Below are 17918 nucleotides of genomic sequence, written 5' to 3' on the forward strand. Positions count from 1 at the left end.
CCTCAAGTATCTTTTTGAAAATTATAGAGTATTCAAATGTAAAAAATAAAAGCTGAACTAAATTTTAAGTGCTAAGATCCACCCAGCTCCATAAAAAGGCCTTGCTTTCTTGTAAGTTGTCTCTCCACAATTACTGTGATAAACTTCCTTCGAAGTGTTCGTTAGCACACGTTCTGTAACTACAAAGGAATCCGTGACCTTTGAAAGAGCAGTCTTTCATACTACCTACAACTAGGCCTGCTGTGCTACAGGTAACTGCTGATTTCTCTTGACTAATAAATAGTGCTCTTGCACTTGAAATACCTTCCCAGACCTCTTGTAGAGAAATAATTTTTAAGGACTAGTAAAGCAACACTTTTTGTGGTTCATTCATATGCAATCTCAATGATCAACAACTTCTCAGGCACAAAGGAAAAACCTCACTGAAAATAACAGGCATTATATTTGCTGGACTAACTGAAGCATGGAGCTAGCAAGTTGTTTGGTTCCCCGTGTTCCTGTAAGTGTTTCTCTAGCTTTTTAACACTCAAGCTAAACATGTTTGTGAGGAAGGCACTCTACTTCAGAGGTCAAGTCCCTGTGTTTTCCATTTCACCTGCAGACCTCCACGCAGGAGCAGCAGAGCAGTGTCCAGCACAGGAACATGGAGACCCTGTGACTGGAGGCCAGACTGATTACAGCACAGCCATCAGCAAACTCCTCAGTGCCTTCTGCAGAAGTTTTCAGTTAAGGGAGATCAAGTGAAAATTATGTCTTCAGGTATTCAGTGCCAAGTGGTGTCAATAAATTAAGGATGCATGTAGGCATTCAGAGGAAGTCAGCATTAAATTCTCTTTCAGTCACACTTCAGGAAAGCAAACCCACAAAACCCACAGTGCTCCTGTATTTTAAGGGCAGCAGCATTTACAGAAATGACTAAAAATTCCTTTGACACCAATTTTTAGTGTTTCAAGGGTTTTGGAGCTTCGTTTTGGTTGTGTTTTTTTTTTTTTTTTTAGAATAGTTAGGATACAGTTTGGTAGGGAAGAAAATTGCTTGCTTTTCTTGGAGGAGCTGAGAATTGTGTAACTTTGGACAACCTTGAAATTGCAAGAAGTCTAATAACACCCCCCATGCCTCACCCTCAAATATTCCACTATGCCCATCAGTCTGAAACATCTCATAAAATAAAATCATAACACTAACTACCTAGTCTGAAAAGACACGCATTCCCCACCATCACGACTGTTACGTAATAGAATTGCTCCAAATTAAGTGTTCCAGTATGGTATTCACTATTTGCACTTTAAATATTTAGGTTAAAGACTGAACAGTCTTACCTATAGTTTTCTTTTTATTCACTGCACTGTCTGCCTTATGCCTTTTCTGCAAGGAAACAAAACATTTCATTACACTTCATTATAGCTTCCAAAACCATTAGAGCTAGGAACAGGACAAACTGCAAGATGATACATAGGCTCATTTTTGCCTTAGTTTTTATTTTCTTTTTAAGAAGCCACACAGATCATCTAAATTCAGATGTTTTTTCAAGAATATAATGTAACCTCGAAGTGAGGCCCAAACCTGGATCAACTAAGTCTCCAAAAGTTTTTTTGGAAAAAAAAAACACTAAACAAAACAAAAAGAACAATGAGGAACAGTGTATTTAGACAACAGCTGCACTATACATATGTGCTATTTGTTTAGACTGACTTTAAATTATTTTATTCAGTAGAACCTTGTTAAGCAGGAAGACCACTACTATAAGCAGTACCCAAGCGAATTAGTGCACATTTTCTCCAGATCCGTTTGCTCTATGCTGAAGTTGCTTCCCCCACCCTGCCACCTGGAAAACCAACTGAAAAGGCCATGTATCTGTCAAGAGTCCACAGTGTCTTTCCAAGCCTGGCCTTTCCAATAAAACCATGAATAAACACACTGTTTCCTTGTTCACCATCTATGATGAAAATCCTTGCTTTACTTTGGTGTGCCTCAGAAATTCTAGTCAAGTTCAGAGCTTTCAAATTCAAGAGGTTATTTTGTTGCTGCTCAGCAATGACTCAATAGACTTCAGAGATGCATAGCTTTGTGGCATTTTGTGGCACTTGGTCTTTAGCACAGCAACTCATAATCATACTCACATAATCTTCTATGATTTCTTTGATGCCAGCAACTGTTAAAATAAATAGCAATGGCACCAAGGTGGTGTATCTTCCTGTTGGAGAGACATCTGGAATTTGCTGTGAACAGAAGAAGAAGATACATATTTTATATTTGTATTTATAACTAGTTTCTAGCTAGTTTAGAACTTTATGCAAAGCTCTCAGAACACAGAGCTTTCTTATTTATGCCTGAACAACATCCTATTTCAGTGGGCAAACTACCCTAAGCTCTCAGTAGGTTTGAATAAAGTACTACAATGAAGTCAGGAGATGAAATTGTTATACATACCTTTTATTCTATTTTTTCTCTCTTCAGAAGAGAAGCATTAAAATTATCAACTCACCTGGAAGCAGTGATAATCTGGACTATCTAAACAGTCGGCAGTTTCACAAGAAACCACACATTTTTCTCAGTATGGTCGATAGCTCATACTGCTTCTGGGTTTTCTTAATAATAACAGCTTGATTTTACAGAGTACATTGAAAAAGGCTATAAGTTGCCTTCTAATTTCAATTACAAAAAGGTACATATCTCATTAATTAAATAAGAGACTATCAAAACATGTCTAAGAATTTCTTTGCAGTTCAGCATAACAACTGCAACAACTTCTACTGCATTACAATTTAACTTTATAATCAAGGCAAACCAGTAAAACAATACCTGCAGTAAGGCAATGAAGAGGAAGAATGCATTTGCAGCTTTTCTTATCTGCTCATACAGGAATCGAGGTAGAAATGTAACCACACTGTACTTGGCTGTGCTGCAAGTTAGAAAAAAATTTTAGTACTGCATCAAATACCGTACAGGGATTATGACCAACAAGTTTCAAGTAGGCTTCTACAAGCCAGCATTAGAAAACAGTTCAAAAAAACCACACAATAAAGGCATACATAGAATACAGAGAAATTAAGCTACCCATGTTATGAGGAAGAGCTTTACTAAACGAAAGAGGTAAACGACAGAACCAGAAGGCTGGCAGTCCCACTTGAATCCTGGTACCTTTATTACTAGATGAGCTATCAGATAATTTACTATCCACCCAAACTTCAGCACTGTGAACAGTCAACCTTTCACCTCAGTTCCAAGCACCTGATCAAGTGCTTACCCCTCATCAAACCACGGAATTTAAGCATTGGGAAAGACAGAGTTAAATATGGGAGAAATGAGAAAATCTGTAGTGCCATCTTTAAAATGCCCCATTTCCCATTTCAGAACCACCAAGTTCTCAGTTATAAATATACCTCCAGAAAAAGATGCACTTTTTCCGATTCATCTTTTCTGGCTATTTTTCTTAAGTAGTTACATTACTATTTCTTCTGCCTTAAATCAAAAGTATACTGCACATTAATTTAAGTAATCTCTTGTCCTTTTCATATTTAACCCATGATGGGCATGAATACAACTTCATGTAAAAACTGTCCAAGACGACAACATGATTTAGGTATTCATTTTTAAAATTAAGTCACGTGCTATCAAAATTTACTGAAACTAACCTATAAGAGATTAAAACTCTTCATCTTGCAAAGTTCTTGCTCTCTGAACACATTAGTAACTACTCAGTTATCCTACATGCCTCTTTGAGACAATGCAAGTAAACTCACCATGCTGCAGAACCTGCCTGAGCTGTATCAGTGACCAAGTCTACCCAGCACCACACAGTGCTGCATTATATGGGGGAAAAAATATTTTTAGAGTACCAAGAGCAACTCTGCCCTACTTTGCCCCTTGAATTAGCAAAGCACCTTCCCCCACTGTAAACTACCAGGCATCAGCAAGACTTGCAGTTTTAAGAACTAAGTGTTCAAAGCTGTAGGTCAGGTGTCTTTCCTCCAGACACTGAATGTAGGCTTTGCGAGAGCCAGACAACCTCTGACAGGAGTTCTGCTTGTGTTTCAGGGGCATCATTTTGTTTTTGAGGTTTCTGGGGGACAGTTGGGATTTGGGGTTTTTTTTTTTTGTTGCTGCTGTTTTGTTTGTTTTAAAATAGTCTTGTATTTCCAAGGAACTGCAAACCCTAGATAATCCTTTCAAGGAAGAAGAAAAATTATTTGCTGAAGCACTAACAACTTCACTCCACAAACACAGGCAAAATGCTGTTTTACTCAAGTATCACATGTCCAGAGCACCTTTCCATTAAGCCTGGTTCTCCATGTGAAACATTTTTCCGATTCATTCCACCAATAAGTCTTCCAGATCAACTGAAGCGCACGGCATAACTATTCCCAAATCGTGAAGGACTAGTATAATCAAATGTTTTATCTACATGATCTGCTTCTCACAATTGACTGCTACGCATAGAAGTCCTACTACACCCTTGATCCACAGGTCACTTCAGTGGAGCTCTTTTTTATTTATCTTTACATGTACAAGGTTAGATAACTGCATTCTCCCAGATCACTATTTGCTTTAACCATTTTGTTCTCCCTCTCATCTTCCCCATCCCCAGCTCTAAGCCGTCTAACGAGATATTGCTGTATATTCTGCAATGGAACAGTAACAAGCTACAGCGTGGCACTATTTGTAATACAAAACTCTAGTTTAGACACTAGAACAGAATCACTGGGGCAAATTAAATGAAACAATCAATTAATAAACAATTAAGACCCCATCCTATCACCTAGTTTCCTCTTCAAGCAACTAGAAGGCCTAAAAGATTTGTTGCAAATCACTTCAACTGGATCTCTAAAGAAGGCAACATGACAGCACTACAGCCTATAGACATTCTGTTGCTACTGCTGCTCAGTAGAATCACATAGTCAAATACACAATGTGGTTATTTCACAGAAATCTCAGGTGGTCTGACTTTGACAGATTCATTACACCAACTAAGCCAACTGAGTGAAAACATGCATCCAGGTTTAAACTATGTAACATAGTACATTTTTTGTATAAATGAAGATGCTATTAATTTCTTCCAGCTCTAGGTACTTTACTGTTTTAAGCCATATTTGCTTGGTCTCATGTCTAACAACCTTCTTTTAATACAGAACATAATTAAACACACGTGTCTCCGAAGTACCTTGTGACATAAAAAAATATGGGTTAATCAAATTAACTTGTAGGTCTAAGTTAACTCCCCAAGCAATATTAATTAGAAACCAAGCACTGAGACTTTTACATCAACGCAGTGTTTCTGTGGATACAGAATTGCTATGACCATATTCAAGCAAGAATTTGTCTGACTGGATTCAAAAAACATTCTACCATTTACCAACTCTACAGCTAACTAGTCCAAACAATACTCTAATGATTATGTTAATGCCAACACAACAAGGCTCTTTTGTATGAGCTTTATACATACTAAGTCACACTATTTTGTTGGTTAAGTAACATGACAAATGCCTACAGAAAACAGGTACAGTCAAATTACAGGGACACATTCAGCTGTTACCATGAAAAGCAGGGACAGTAATCACGTGTACGTATAAAAGCAGGTTCATGTTATAATTAAAAAAAAGAAAGCTTCTTATAAAAGCTAACTCATACTCCAAGCTGGGCAGATGTACTCTATAAATTTGGCTCTGATGAACAGCTCTCTAAAGGACAAATACAACCCCTACAAATAAAAAAAAAAGGCTTTGTGCTCCCTCCCAACTGACAGATGCATGGTAAATGACTTAAGAATAATCAAAGCTCGGAAAGAAGTTAAAAGCCACAGCTGAACAAGTAGAAAACTCAGGCAGCTCACTCATAGCTCAAGTTTTATTCCTAAAAATTAGTATCTGATCAGGTTAGCCTTCTGACTAGCCCCTGTCAGAGCCATCTTATCTTCAAAGTGCCTGGTACCCAACTCCAAGAACAGGGTCTGCAGCTCAGAACCAGCTGTGGCAAGGGGAAAATGGGAGCACATACAAAAAACAAAAAACTTTTTTCCTTAAGCAATAGCTGTTACCTATGCAAGCCTTACTTAACTACACAAATTTGATGTTTAAACAAGTGAGCAAACATTAGCAAAGATGCCACCTCTATACCTGCAACTTAATGTAAGTCATATTTCAAGTTACACCATCAAACCCTGTTTAACACATTAATTTGGATACACATCAGTTCAGCTGAAAGAGTCTGGCCCTACTGTTTCTAGGGCAATACAGAGATTTTTCCAAAAGCAACCACTGCATAATTTGAAAAAGTTAGTGTTATTCATGTATCTTAACTCACTACCGTGTTACTAAAGTAGCATGGATTAGTTATTTTGCTAACAGACAACTTAAAAGTAGCAAACAGTGCACTGAGAAACTCAGTAGTAGTTTTCCAGTATAGTTCCTCCATTTATTAATGTGGAATTTTTGCATGACAACCCCCATAGCTATCATTTTCCCTGCTTCCCTAAAACTTTTCATAAAGTCAAGTTTTACTTTATTGAATCATCCTTGAAGAGGCAAAGGCTGCCAGCAAGAGACAGAAAGGTTACTTAACTGAGAATTCTGTGTGCTGGCAATGTGCAACTGGACACAGCTCTACATTTTCCGTGTCAGCCATCTAAAGTACTTCCACCCCTTCATTGAGAATTTAGACTGGCAACTGAGATGAACTTCATCTTCAGGCTAATCATAATAAACAAAACAGGACCTCCTTGAGACACAAGGGGTGTCATTTCCAGGGGTGATAAATACAAAGTGTCCTTTCTTAGGCAGTGTTCACACACAGCTATGCATTTCACAGTTCATCCATTTGAAAGACTCTCAAATCTAGGAGCTGAAGAATGAGTATTGTTTGATGTTCAGTTCACATTAAGTGTTAATAAGAAAGCCAGGCATGGACATATGAACCACAGGAGAGGGGTTGGGTAATTAAAGTGAATGTTAAGGACTTGAACTCTTCTCTCAAACAGGCCATTAACATGTACATTTACATTCTCTCCATTACCATATACAAAAAGATCAGATGCCCTGTAACAGAGAAGGGAAAAAAAAGTAAGAAAACCAAGATGATCTGCTTGAATTAAGGACTCTAATACTGTCTTCCATGTAAGAGCGTGTGCACATTAAGGTCCTGCAGGCACGTGACCCTTCCTTTAATGGCAAGATTGGTATCATCTTGAGAGGTTCTGCTGCGGCTCTCAAAACACAGCAGCTGCATGAACACAAACTATCTCCAGACAGTCACCATCACTGTAGGACAGCAGTAAGCTTTACATATATCAAGTGTTAACTATGTTAACACAAAAACCAACACGCAATTAATTATTACACTGGGTACAGAGATAGTTTATTCATAGGAACATCCCACCAACAAAGGTGCCAAGCACAATACTGGTTACATTGTTAAAAAAATCCCAGTGTCACAAGGTTTTCAGCAGTTGCATGCTTATGACAACTAAAGACCATTACCTCCTTGCACATGTGGAAGACTATTTTAATCATGAAGCTCACTAAGACGACATAAAAATCAACTGTGTTCTTCAGGGAATTTGTAAACATTATGAAGGGCTTATAAAGGAACAAGTACTTATATGCCTGTGCAATGACTATTGATAGGCTGGAAACTACGTCCTAAGCAGTGTTGGTTTGTTATAGCAGGCAGCAATTTCTGCCTGAACCAATGCAGCCCCCAATTTAAGAGCCTCAGCCTGTCAGATGACTCCTTGAGACTACAGCTGCTGCAGAGGAAAACTCCAGCCAGTAAGGATTTCACTGCTCTGTATGTGGCCTGTATGTTTCCAGTGGCTAAGAAAAGGATATGTGATGCTTAAATACTCTAGACAGTTTGAGTCAGACTCTGAGCTCAGGTCAGAATAGAAATTTAGGAGGAACACAACTTGTCTTGCACAGAATCAAGTGCAAGACTTGAATGCTACAAGATATTGTTGCTTTAAGCTTTCCAGAGCAAGGCAAAGAACCAAGAGCCATCCCATTACCGTTTCGGTCTCTCAGCTCTGGAGCAACCACTGTCCATAGTCCAAGTGCCTGTTTTGTTTCCCTTTCCCTGCACTTCCCTACAGTTTCTCCATAATCACAATGTTATCTTACACATACGATGTTATCTATTGTCAAGGCAGGTTATAAGTTCATTTAAAGGACATTCTTCTGCCTTGTCACCAAAATATCCAACTCAAAGATTTCCCAGAGCTCCAGCAATAATGTAGCAGAAGGATAAATCTGTTGTCCTAAATTATCCACACAGACAATGAAACTTGCTGTGAGCATTCAAATATATTACAATTAATGCATTTGAACTTTGGCAGAAAACGCTTCTAGCAGGTTCAAACTGCAGTGCCCAGTAACTTGTAAAAACTCTTATCAGTGGGACAGTTTTCATCGAGGACTTCACCACTTCCTCATATTTCTTAGTGCAAGGATTCCTTCATTTATAGGATGGGCTCCCACCAAAAGCAACTCAGGGCACCACACTGCATGTTTGGAAGATTACTCCTTCCCCTTCTTTCTAACAGGAAAAACTGATCATGCTTTAGAATCTCAGAGCCCTCTTTTCTCAAGTCATATGATTTGGGGAGAAAAAGACTGTTTCATATAGATTTAAAAGACTCAGGACACATCAAGACAGCCTACTAACTACCCTGCAGGTCAAGTTCCATTAGAATTTTTCTGTGGGCCAGAATGGTTTGTCTGCTGTAATGACACACTGAAGCTCTTCTGAAGAAAAGTTTACTTCAAGTTATATTCAAGACCTCATATGTCACCAAATGAAAAAAAGAAAGAAGTATGTAGCTGTCAGCTAGACAACCAGTCACTGAGGTTTAGAAGTGTTTTACACAAGGTGAAATCTAAATTAGTACAGACTTCTCAAATCTGTTCTTATATCATTATTTTATAACAATGCACATTATCAGTGTTCTATCCTTATCATGGTTTAACCCCAGCCGGCAACCAAGCACCACGCAAAAAGGACTGCTGGAGCTACTCACTCACTCCCCCTCACCAAGAGGAATGTGGAAGAGAATCTGAAAGGAATGTAAAACTCAAGGGTTGAAATAAGAACAGTTTAATAGGTAAAGCAAAAGCCGTGCACGCAAGCAAAGCAAAACAAGGAATCCATTCCCCACTGCCCATGGGCAGGCAGGTGTTCGACCATCTCCAAGACAGCAGGGCTCCATCACATGGTTACTTGGGAAGACAATTGCACAACATGTCCTCCTCCTTCCACCAGTTTATACACTCAGCATGACATCCCATGGTATGGAATACTTCTTTGGCCAGTTCAGGTCACCTGTCCTGGCTGTGTCCCCTCCAGACCTCTTGGGCAGGGCCCAAGGAACTGAAAAATCCTTGATTTAGTATCAACATCACCCAGCAACAGCTAAGAACATCAGTGACCTATGAACACTGTTCTCACAGAGCCAAAACACAGCACTGTACCAGCTACTAAGAAGAGAACTAACTATCCCAGCTGAAACCAGGACAGTCCTACACCAAAACCTAATGAAAAGACAAGGTGTTAAAGTGCAGTATTCTCTGATTACCATTGCTTCTGCTGGCAAGCTGTGTTACCTGCCATCATGTACAAGTTGCATTTCAGGAATAAGATGTTCAGGCTGACAAACCCAGCTTGGCTAAGCGAGTTACCTCAGAAGCTGCATCAGCAACAAGTTTTATCTTCCAGTGCTTCAGTTTGGTTGTTATCTTTCTATAGACCATTGTTACGACAAAAGTACATGAGAAAGCATTATGAAGTATTGTCCACAGAAACGTAACAGTCTCACTACCCTCTAGTCAGTAAGATTGACTCCTGACTGTGTAAGGATTTTTCACAATTTCTAACCTACATTTTCTTATGCCAAATTGCCCCACTTCTGCCATACATAGGAAGTGAAAGACCACAAACATAGTGTAATTGATGTTGCCGGAGCAAGTATTACTTCCATTACAAAGACCTCCTACAGTAGTGCTCATGGCAGTCTTAACACAGAGCAGACGTTAACACAACTGCTTACGCTCAGATTAACCTAAAAACAAGACCTCATGGTCACATTTAATAGAAGCGATAGCATTTCTGCTTCCAAATCCTGCACCCTGGAGGCCTTTCCATTTGTTCTCTATTCATGCAATCTCTACAGAAAGGGGAACAGACTCCTGGCTACTTTTCAGTAACAAATACATTTGACAAAGACTGTTTATAAACAGCACAAAGCTCTGTAGGCATGATATTGTTTCAGCATTCTCTGCTATTGTCAGGTCATTGTTATAGAAACATGCCCTTGTTTTTCAGTAGCCCTGCTGGCAAGTACAACTCACAATAGATCTGACTGGAACAGTTAACCTAGAAATACTACTGTCTAATAAAGGAAGTTTAGTACAATATTTAGTTACTGTGCAAACCCAAAATAGGCTTCAAAATAAATACATAGCATTGATATGAAGATGGCTGAAAAAAATACCAAAAAAATGTCACCTAAGTTAGCACTCAGGCTCTTAGACAGCTAGCTAAGTTCAGCTTCAAAGCCATTACTTAATTCCAAGTGTCACTCAACTTCAGCAGCTATTGTTCTAGTGACAAGCAGGGGGATAGTAGAAGAAACTTATATTTACATTTCTCTCTCAACTGACCAAATATGTTCACTGTCCACAGAAAACAAATTGAAAGCAGTTATTACAGATCCTGAGCTTACTGAGGTCAGCTTAAGACAATTTCTTACACTAACCTTTCCTACAGGCCACCAGTAGTTGGACAGGTGAGGTCTGTAGCACTGAGCAGAAGGCCACACACACAACTCAACAGCAAGAGACTTCAGAAAGTGTGATTTATTGTACATGCCACTGCTAAGTTCTGTAAAGACACCTGCTTTGATTCCAAACTACACAAAAAATCACCAAAAATATTTAGTCTCTTCCTGTTCACTTATTTCTCTGGACAGGGATCACCAACAGTGGACAAATAAGTAGAAATGCAGAGTCAGAAAGGAATACACACTACTGAATATAGGTCAATATTTATTCAACAAATATGGGGGAAAGTAGCTTTGTTTGCATGAAGTCAAACTGCATTTAAACATTGGCTCCAGTGTCCGATAGTGACTTGATCTAAACACACACAACCCACACACCACAACAGGGAAAAGATCCAGTTTAATTCCCCTGCTCTGTTGCTACTGGTGGTATATGAAATCCATCACTATTCAAAAAAAACCAAAAAAAACCCCCCACACACACACCTGCAGCATGCCAGAGAGCTCAGCATGCAACAAGTAGAAGGGCACTAGAACTCTCACATTGCTGGTTTTTCTTTATCCAAACATTTTCACCTAGGCAAAACAACAATTTAACTGTCCAGGGGCTCTGGCTCTAGGCATAAGACCAAAGATGCAACAACTTCAGATACATTGGCACAATCTGGAAACATATCAACACCAAACATACAATACCACTTACTTTCAGTGATTTTTAACACCTAAAATAATTCTTCTATAGCTGTAGCCAAGCCTTTTTCATTTTAATAGGTTACAGTATCAGCAACAGCGGCACTCTGTGGGAAAAAATCAGGTTTTGCTTATTTACAAGAAGTATGTAACATCTGAGTATTTCTTTTCAGTTAATAAGAGTATCTGCCTAGAACTGAAGAGAGTTAAAAGGATTAGTGTAATACATGATTAGACTTGCACCATCCAGAATATAATACTACATCCCTTCTTTGAAGAATTCCAAGTGCTTTTCTTCAGTCAGGCAAGTAATCTGTTCACATAATAAAAATACTTCCAAATGCAATACAAACACTAGTACAAGTGGCCACAGTGTCTGAACCCTACCAAAAATAAATTGAACACACGTAGGGGCAGTCTTACCTAAAGAGCAAAGGTACATTTAAGTACAAGAGGAATGTTGGTCTAAGTTTGTTTACTGCAGATAAATGCACCTGCATATAGCAGGCTACCATTCACACTTGCAACTGCAGATCCTAGTGAACACTGTTTGGGATATTCATGTACAACAGTCAATAACCGGGTAGTGACACCAGCAACTCCTGTTTCAGCAGCAGGGACTCATTAAGCACCAGTGAGAACCTCCCCACACATTCAAAAAGCATTAACACCTCCAAAACACAAGTGGCTTCTACAGTACCTGTTTACAAGCCAAGAAAGCAATGCCCTTTGCTTCATGTAATGCAACATACTTCTGAAATTAAAGTAGAATTCAGACTGTGACTACAATTTTGTCACCAGCAAGCATCCTGCAGACACTGATGGGACAGTCTGGGACTACAGATAAATAACAGCCTGTTTAACAAAGGACTTGAGGTACTACTAGAAGCCTCATTACAGTCTTCAGTGTTAATTCCTAGTGGTGGGGCTTCTGCCTAACAAAACAGTAAATCAGTTCTCACCAGTCTACTTCAGTTTTAAGATCCTGTACAGTTTTCAATTGGAACGCTGAAGGTTTTTTTGCTTATTATCTTTCTGCCTGTACAGAACACAAGTTTCTGAACTAAGGATATCAAAACACAACTTTTGGGACCTCCCAAAAAAGTTGGGATCTTTTGGTAGATCAAGCCACCGAATTCTGTTCCAATTAGCAGCTTTTCAGCAAGACTTCTGAATTCAAAATCAATTAAAAGCATACCAGTAGAATTTTGCCCTTCCTAACGCTGCTCTGGCCCAACCTCCCACTTAATCCACACACCAGAACTGAAGTTGGAGTCTTGATTCAGACTTGCACAAAGATGCAGTAACAGTCATTGAATATAAAGAGTATTACGTAGAGCAACAGTTACAACAGCAACTGCAACATACTTGGAAAATTTGGAGACAGTTACAAATGTCATTCAAATTATTTAGGTGCTTTGGTGTATCCTGGATCAAGAAACCAGAAGTTTCAACTACTTTTGCATCAACACATGAAACAACTAAGGGGCTCATACCACTTAACTAGTGATTTTTACTGCATGCACTGGAAGAAAGTTTCAGCATAGTGTTGCTATACATTCAGTATAAGCCACTAGTGTCAGAGTAGGTTCCTGTACTAATAAGAAACATCAAGGAATTTAATTCACACAAAACCAGTATCTGTAGAACATTCTCACTTTAAGCAAAGTAAGCCAGCTTTACCTGAGCATGTATTTGGAAAAGTGTTCACGCCATTAGTTTAGCTATCTCAGAAGTATCAACACAGCATTCAAACCCCTATCATCACACCCCACCTATTTCCCTGTGTTTTTACAAGGGAATAGGCAAGTTTGATTTGTTAACTTATTGGGGGTTGACCTTGGCTGGATACCAGGTGCCCACCAAGCCACTGTACTACTCAGGGTAAGTAAGATTTTAAAAACCCTCACGGGTCAAGATAAATGCAGGTTAACAAAGCAAAAGCAAAGGCTGTGTGTAGAAGCAAAGGAAAATACTTCCCAACAGCAGGCAACATCCAGTAACTTCCTGGGAAGTAGGGATTCAGTACCTATAGTGATTGCTCTGGAAAACATTAAGAATAACAAATGCCCACTCCACACTCCACCCCCTCCTCCTTTCTCTCAAGCTTTTATTGGTGAGCAGACCTCATATTGTACAGAATATTCCTTTGGTCAGTTTGGGTCAGCTGTCCTGGCTCTGCCCCCTGTCAAGATCTCGCCCACCCCCAGCATACTGGTGAGGGAGGGAATGTCAGAGAGACAGCCTCGATGCTGTGCAGCACTGCTCAGCAGCTGCCAAAACACTGATGTGTTACCAGTGCCTTCCTAGCTACCAACACAAAGCACAGCACTATGAGGGCTGCTGTGGGGGAAAAGTTAACTTCATCTCAGCCAGACCCAATAAAAAAAAAAAAAAAAAAAACAAACAGTAAAATAAAAGCTTCCAAGTCACCTTCCTCACCATTCAGGTAATCACATAAATTTAACTTGGAAAAAGAGAGCTATGGCTTAAGCAATCAGGCAAACTCCGATAGCAAAAAAACACTTTTAAGTCAAAGCCACCAGACAAGCTGACATTTCTGCCAAACAGTTACTTTCACACTGTGCTGTCTGCTACATGATGAATGTACAAACTACCATACTCACTCACACTGAATCAAGCCAACAGCAGAAGAGTTAGAGGTTAGAAACATTAATGATCCTCTACCATTTTGTGTTTCACACCTGAAGTAGAAGCCAGTATTTTAAGGAAGTGCAAAGAAAGCCTTTTATCACAGTAAATTGGAAGAAAACAGGGGGGGAAAATGCTGGCTGGGGTCTCTGTAGAAGGCTGACTACTGCCTCACACCATCTGTAGCTGTAGACATCTTAAATTTACAATGGCTGTTAGTAGACTTCAATCCCCAGATGCAGAATGCATCAGTAGTTCATAACTACTGCCTTTAGGTGGCATAGAGCTGTGTACAGAGTGGCTGGAAGTTTTCAGGACCTAGATGATCCGTTTCTTACTGAACTTACAGTACAGAAACACTCATACTAAACAGACACATATTTAAGTTACATACCTTAAACAAGTCAAAACAGGTACTAATTAGTTTCAAAAAAACATGCTTATACCATAACAGCAGCTGGCTGCGTTGGACAAACTATTTTTTTTTCCCCTTTTGTTCCCCCCCATGTTTTGAAGTTTCTAAAATGCTTCAGCTGAAAATGAAACATGATTTAGCTTTTAATAAAAGGTCCAGAATTACAAGGTTTTCAAACTGAACATAGTAGGGATCAAAATAGCTTCTAATGCAGATAGAAGAGATATGTTCCTACAGAATCACTGCTGCTGCAGCATAATAATGAATAGTGACAGTCATATATACACATATGTAGAGGACCAAACTTAATCCAGCCTACAACACTAAGCTTTATAGCACTACACAAAAAAAATTTTACTCTACAAGTTTGCATAATCGCACTTATTTACACCAGAAAGCATGGGGAAAGAAGAAACAGTTCTTCCTTCTACAGTCTCACACTTTAAGCCTTTTTAAAGCATTAGTGCCATCCACTTAGCTTTTGCAATAGCACTACACAAGCTCTAGAAGCAGTATGAGGGAACGATCATCCATTTGGCTTCACCTGTCTAAAATCAGTAACATCAGTATTTATCAGTTTTTCCTTTTGCTCCCACAAACATGAGAATTCACTTTTAATAGTGCTCTCTCCCCAGAAAGTTAAAGCTCAGGATGCTCAGAACATCTTAAAAACCCATACCACTGACCTACCTTCCCCCATTCTCTGTATTCCCATTTCTTGCTAGAATTTGCTTCATTTTGAGCAAGGTATTCCATGCTACCCTTTAATTTATAAAGAATACTATGAACATTCATATTCCCACTGTTGTTTGGAGAATCCTTGAGGACTGTCAAGAAGGTGACAGAGAGATCACATGATTTACCATCTGCTTTGTTATCTCCTTCAGTTTCATTTTCCATATGCCCTTATATACAGGTGTTAACCCACTTACACAGTGCCTTTCACTGTGGTACACTGATGCTTCCTATGTACACAATATATCTTCAAATCCAATGGCACTCAAATCCAGAAGCTGAACACAGTAAGGAAGTCCAAGAGCAATACAGAACTGCATTTCCTCGTGAGAAATTCCAGTATATGTCAGCAAGTGAGTAAATAAAACCACCAGTCATAACTCCACACAAGGTACCCTTGCAATATTACAAGCTCAAGTCATCTTTGCCTTCATTTCCCACTAGGCTGAGGGAAGAAGGCTAATCCAAAAGAGGGACAGATTAGAGCCGAAGTCTGTCACCCTTTCAAGAAGTCAGAGATGAAAGCCTTCTTAGTAAGCAGCAGCAAGTTATTATAAAGTGAACTTAATTTCAAGGTAACACGAAGGAGCTAAGATCCTTATTCACGTAATGCAAACATTCTACTCTCCACTACAGTGCCTGCATTTTTTCCAGTCCCTCATACACCAATATTCCTTACGGGTCAAGTTGCCCTTGTCAGGAGGCAAAGCTACAAAAAGCTACAGAAAAAAACTTTTACAGCTACCAGGGGATGGCTTCCAGACAGCAAGTTGGACACAACAGCTCTCAGATGTTGGTAATAGCACTATTGAGAACAAGTTCTTGGTAGCAGAGTCATGCACTGCTTTTTCATAACGTTAAGCCAGATCAGAACAGAATCCCTTCAGAAGAATCAAAAGGTACAGATTCTGCTAACCCTCCATTCCATGCTTTCTCTTTCTGTGAAGCAGGAAAAGCACAGTAGTCCATCCACAGAAAACAAACAATTCATAATTAGTCAAGGAAAAATGAAGTGAGAAAACATCCAGTGTTGCTGCCCACATAGAAAAAACAAGACACTAAGGATATCTGACACATGAACAGCTCCTAAACCACAGACCTCCCCAGACTAGTATGTAATAAGCCAAAGCTGAAGACAAAATCCTGTATAAATAAGTTGCTGCACTATCCAGAACACCAACATCCTTCCAGAGGATGTTCTTAGAATTGCCCTTGATAATCCATACAATAAACCAGCTAATGGAAATCATTTCAGCAGGATATAAAATTCCCTTTTTCATAAAGGCACTCATTGTGTGAGCTGCTCTTTGAACAATAACCCAAACATCTGCATTACCAAACAGAAGCCTGCTAAATAGCACTCTTCCTTAGTCATGACAGGAGCCATCTGTTCACCTAGCTAACCCCAGGCGAGTGTGGCAAGCACCACCACAACTTGCTTATGTTAAGCATCCTCATACTCCATGTTTCAAACTGCAATAACACGGCATTAATCACGCCGGTAAAAGTCTTAAACACACACCCCTACAACGACAGGCTCCAAATGCCAAAGAAAATTCCTTCTGGTCTTCTACTAAAAAAATGCAAGTGGCCCATAGCCTTGTATGCACGGGGATGCCGTTTTGTAAACTCTATAGTTCTTCTTGCCCTGTTAGAATGACGACTTCTTTTCTCCCTTCCCATTCCATTCTTTCTTCATGTCTGTTCTTCTTACAACTGGATGCTGCTTTTTAAGAGAGCGCTCCATGGAGTCTACGCATGTGATGTGGATAGAATCTACCATTACACTTTCACAGGTTAGCCCAAGAGTACTAGATTAGGTCCTGTTACTCCCAGGTTCAGTGGCCCTGCTGAGGCAATGCCCTTTTGGTGCACCTCACCTGTGCGACTCAACAAGCTCCCTGCCCTCCGTGCTGTTGATGGAAGCAGCTTAGCCCCTGCTGTTGCTGCCGCTGGGTGCCCCCTCCCCACCTCTCCTCCCGCCCCGCACCGCCAGCCAGACCCCGGGCCCACCGCAGCCGCCAGCCGGCCCCGGCCGGGGGCGGGCGGCAGGAGCGGGACCGAAGCCCTGCCTGCCCGCGGCTGCGGCCGGCACCGGCGAGGGGACAGCGGGGGCTGCTCCCTACCTGACCCAGTTGTCGCGGAACTTGCTCTGCTGGGGCTGGTTCAAGTAAATGGTGCGGGCTGGTGCCTCGTCCAGATCCGCCGAGGACGTGGCTCCGGACATCTCATCATCCGCCTTCTTGTAGCCCGAGGGGGAACAGACAGGCCCTGCGGGGAGAGCGCAGAGGGCAGCCGGTCAGCGAGGGGCCGCGCGGCCGCGGCCGGGCCGGCAGCTCCCGCCGCGCCGCGGGGAAGGGCCGGGGGCGGGCGGCGAGCGGCGGCTGCGAAGGCAGCCCCAGCGCTTACCTCAGCGGAGGCCCGTAAATAACGGATGGCCGGGGAGGGGGCGGCGGGGCCCGCCCGGAGCCAGCTGGCGGCGGGGACAGCGGCGGGGCCCGCGCCCCCAGCCCCGCCCCCGGGCCGCGAGGAGGGGCGCAGGCCCCGCCCCCGGCGCGCCCGCCCGTGCCCGGCCAGCCCCGCGGGGTGAAGGCGGGGTGGAGGCGGGCGGGCAGCGGCGCCCCCGCAGCTCCCCGGTGCTGACCGCCCGGCCCGGCCCGG

At 41.1% G+C, this 17918-nt stretch overlaps 1 protein-coding gene across 4 annotated transcripts in view; it reads right to left on the bottom strand.

Moving 5' to 3' along the window:
- Positions 1-17918, bottom strand: part of ATP8A2 (ATPase phospholipid transporting 8A2) — a 349988-nt gene that overhangs the window by 290893 nt on the left and 41177 nt on the right. For 2 of the 4 annotated variants that reach the window (XM_056328949.1, XM_056328950.1), the window contains exons 2-5: positions 17384-17528; positions 2803-2902; positions 2121-2219; positions 1320-1365 (exon numbers count right to left, since the gene is read on the bottom strand). In XM_056328949.1, coding sequence (XP_056184924.1) covers positions 1320-1365; positions 2121-2219; positions 2803-2902; positions 17384-17528 — 390 coding nt within the window. Of the gene's footprint in view, positions 1-1319; positions 1366-2120; positions 2220-2802; positions 2903-17383; positions 17529-17666; positions 17801-17918 lie in introns of those variants that run through there. The other 2 variants (XM_056328951.1, XM_056328952.1) reach the window with 2 other exon arrangements.

Source organism: Falco biarmicus, chromosome 2 (assembly GCF_023638135.1).
Source record: "Falco biarmicus isolate bFalBia1 chromosome 2, bFalBia1.pri, whole genome shotgun sequence".
In the NCBI taxonomy this organism is placed as follows: domain Eukaryota; kingdom Metazoa; phylum Chordata; class Aves; order Falconiformes; family Falconidae; genus Falco; species Falco biarmicus.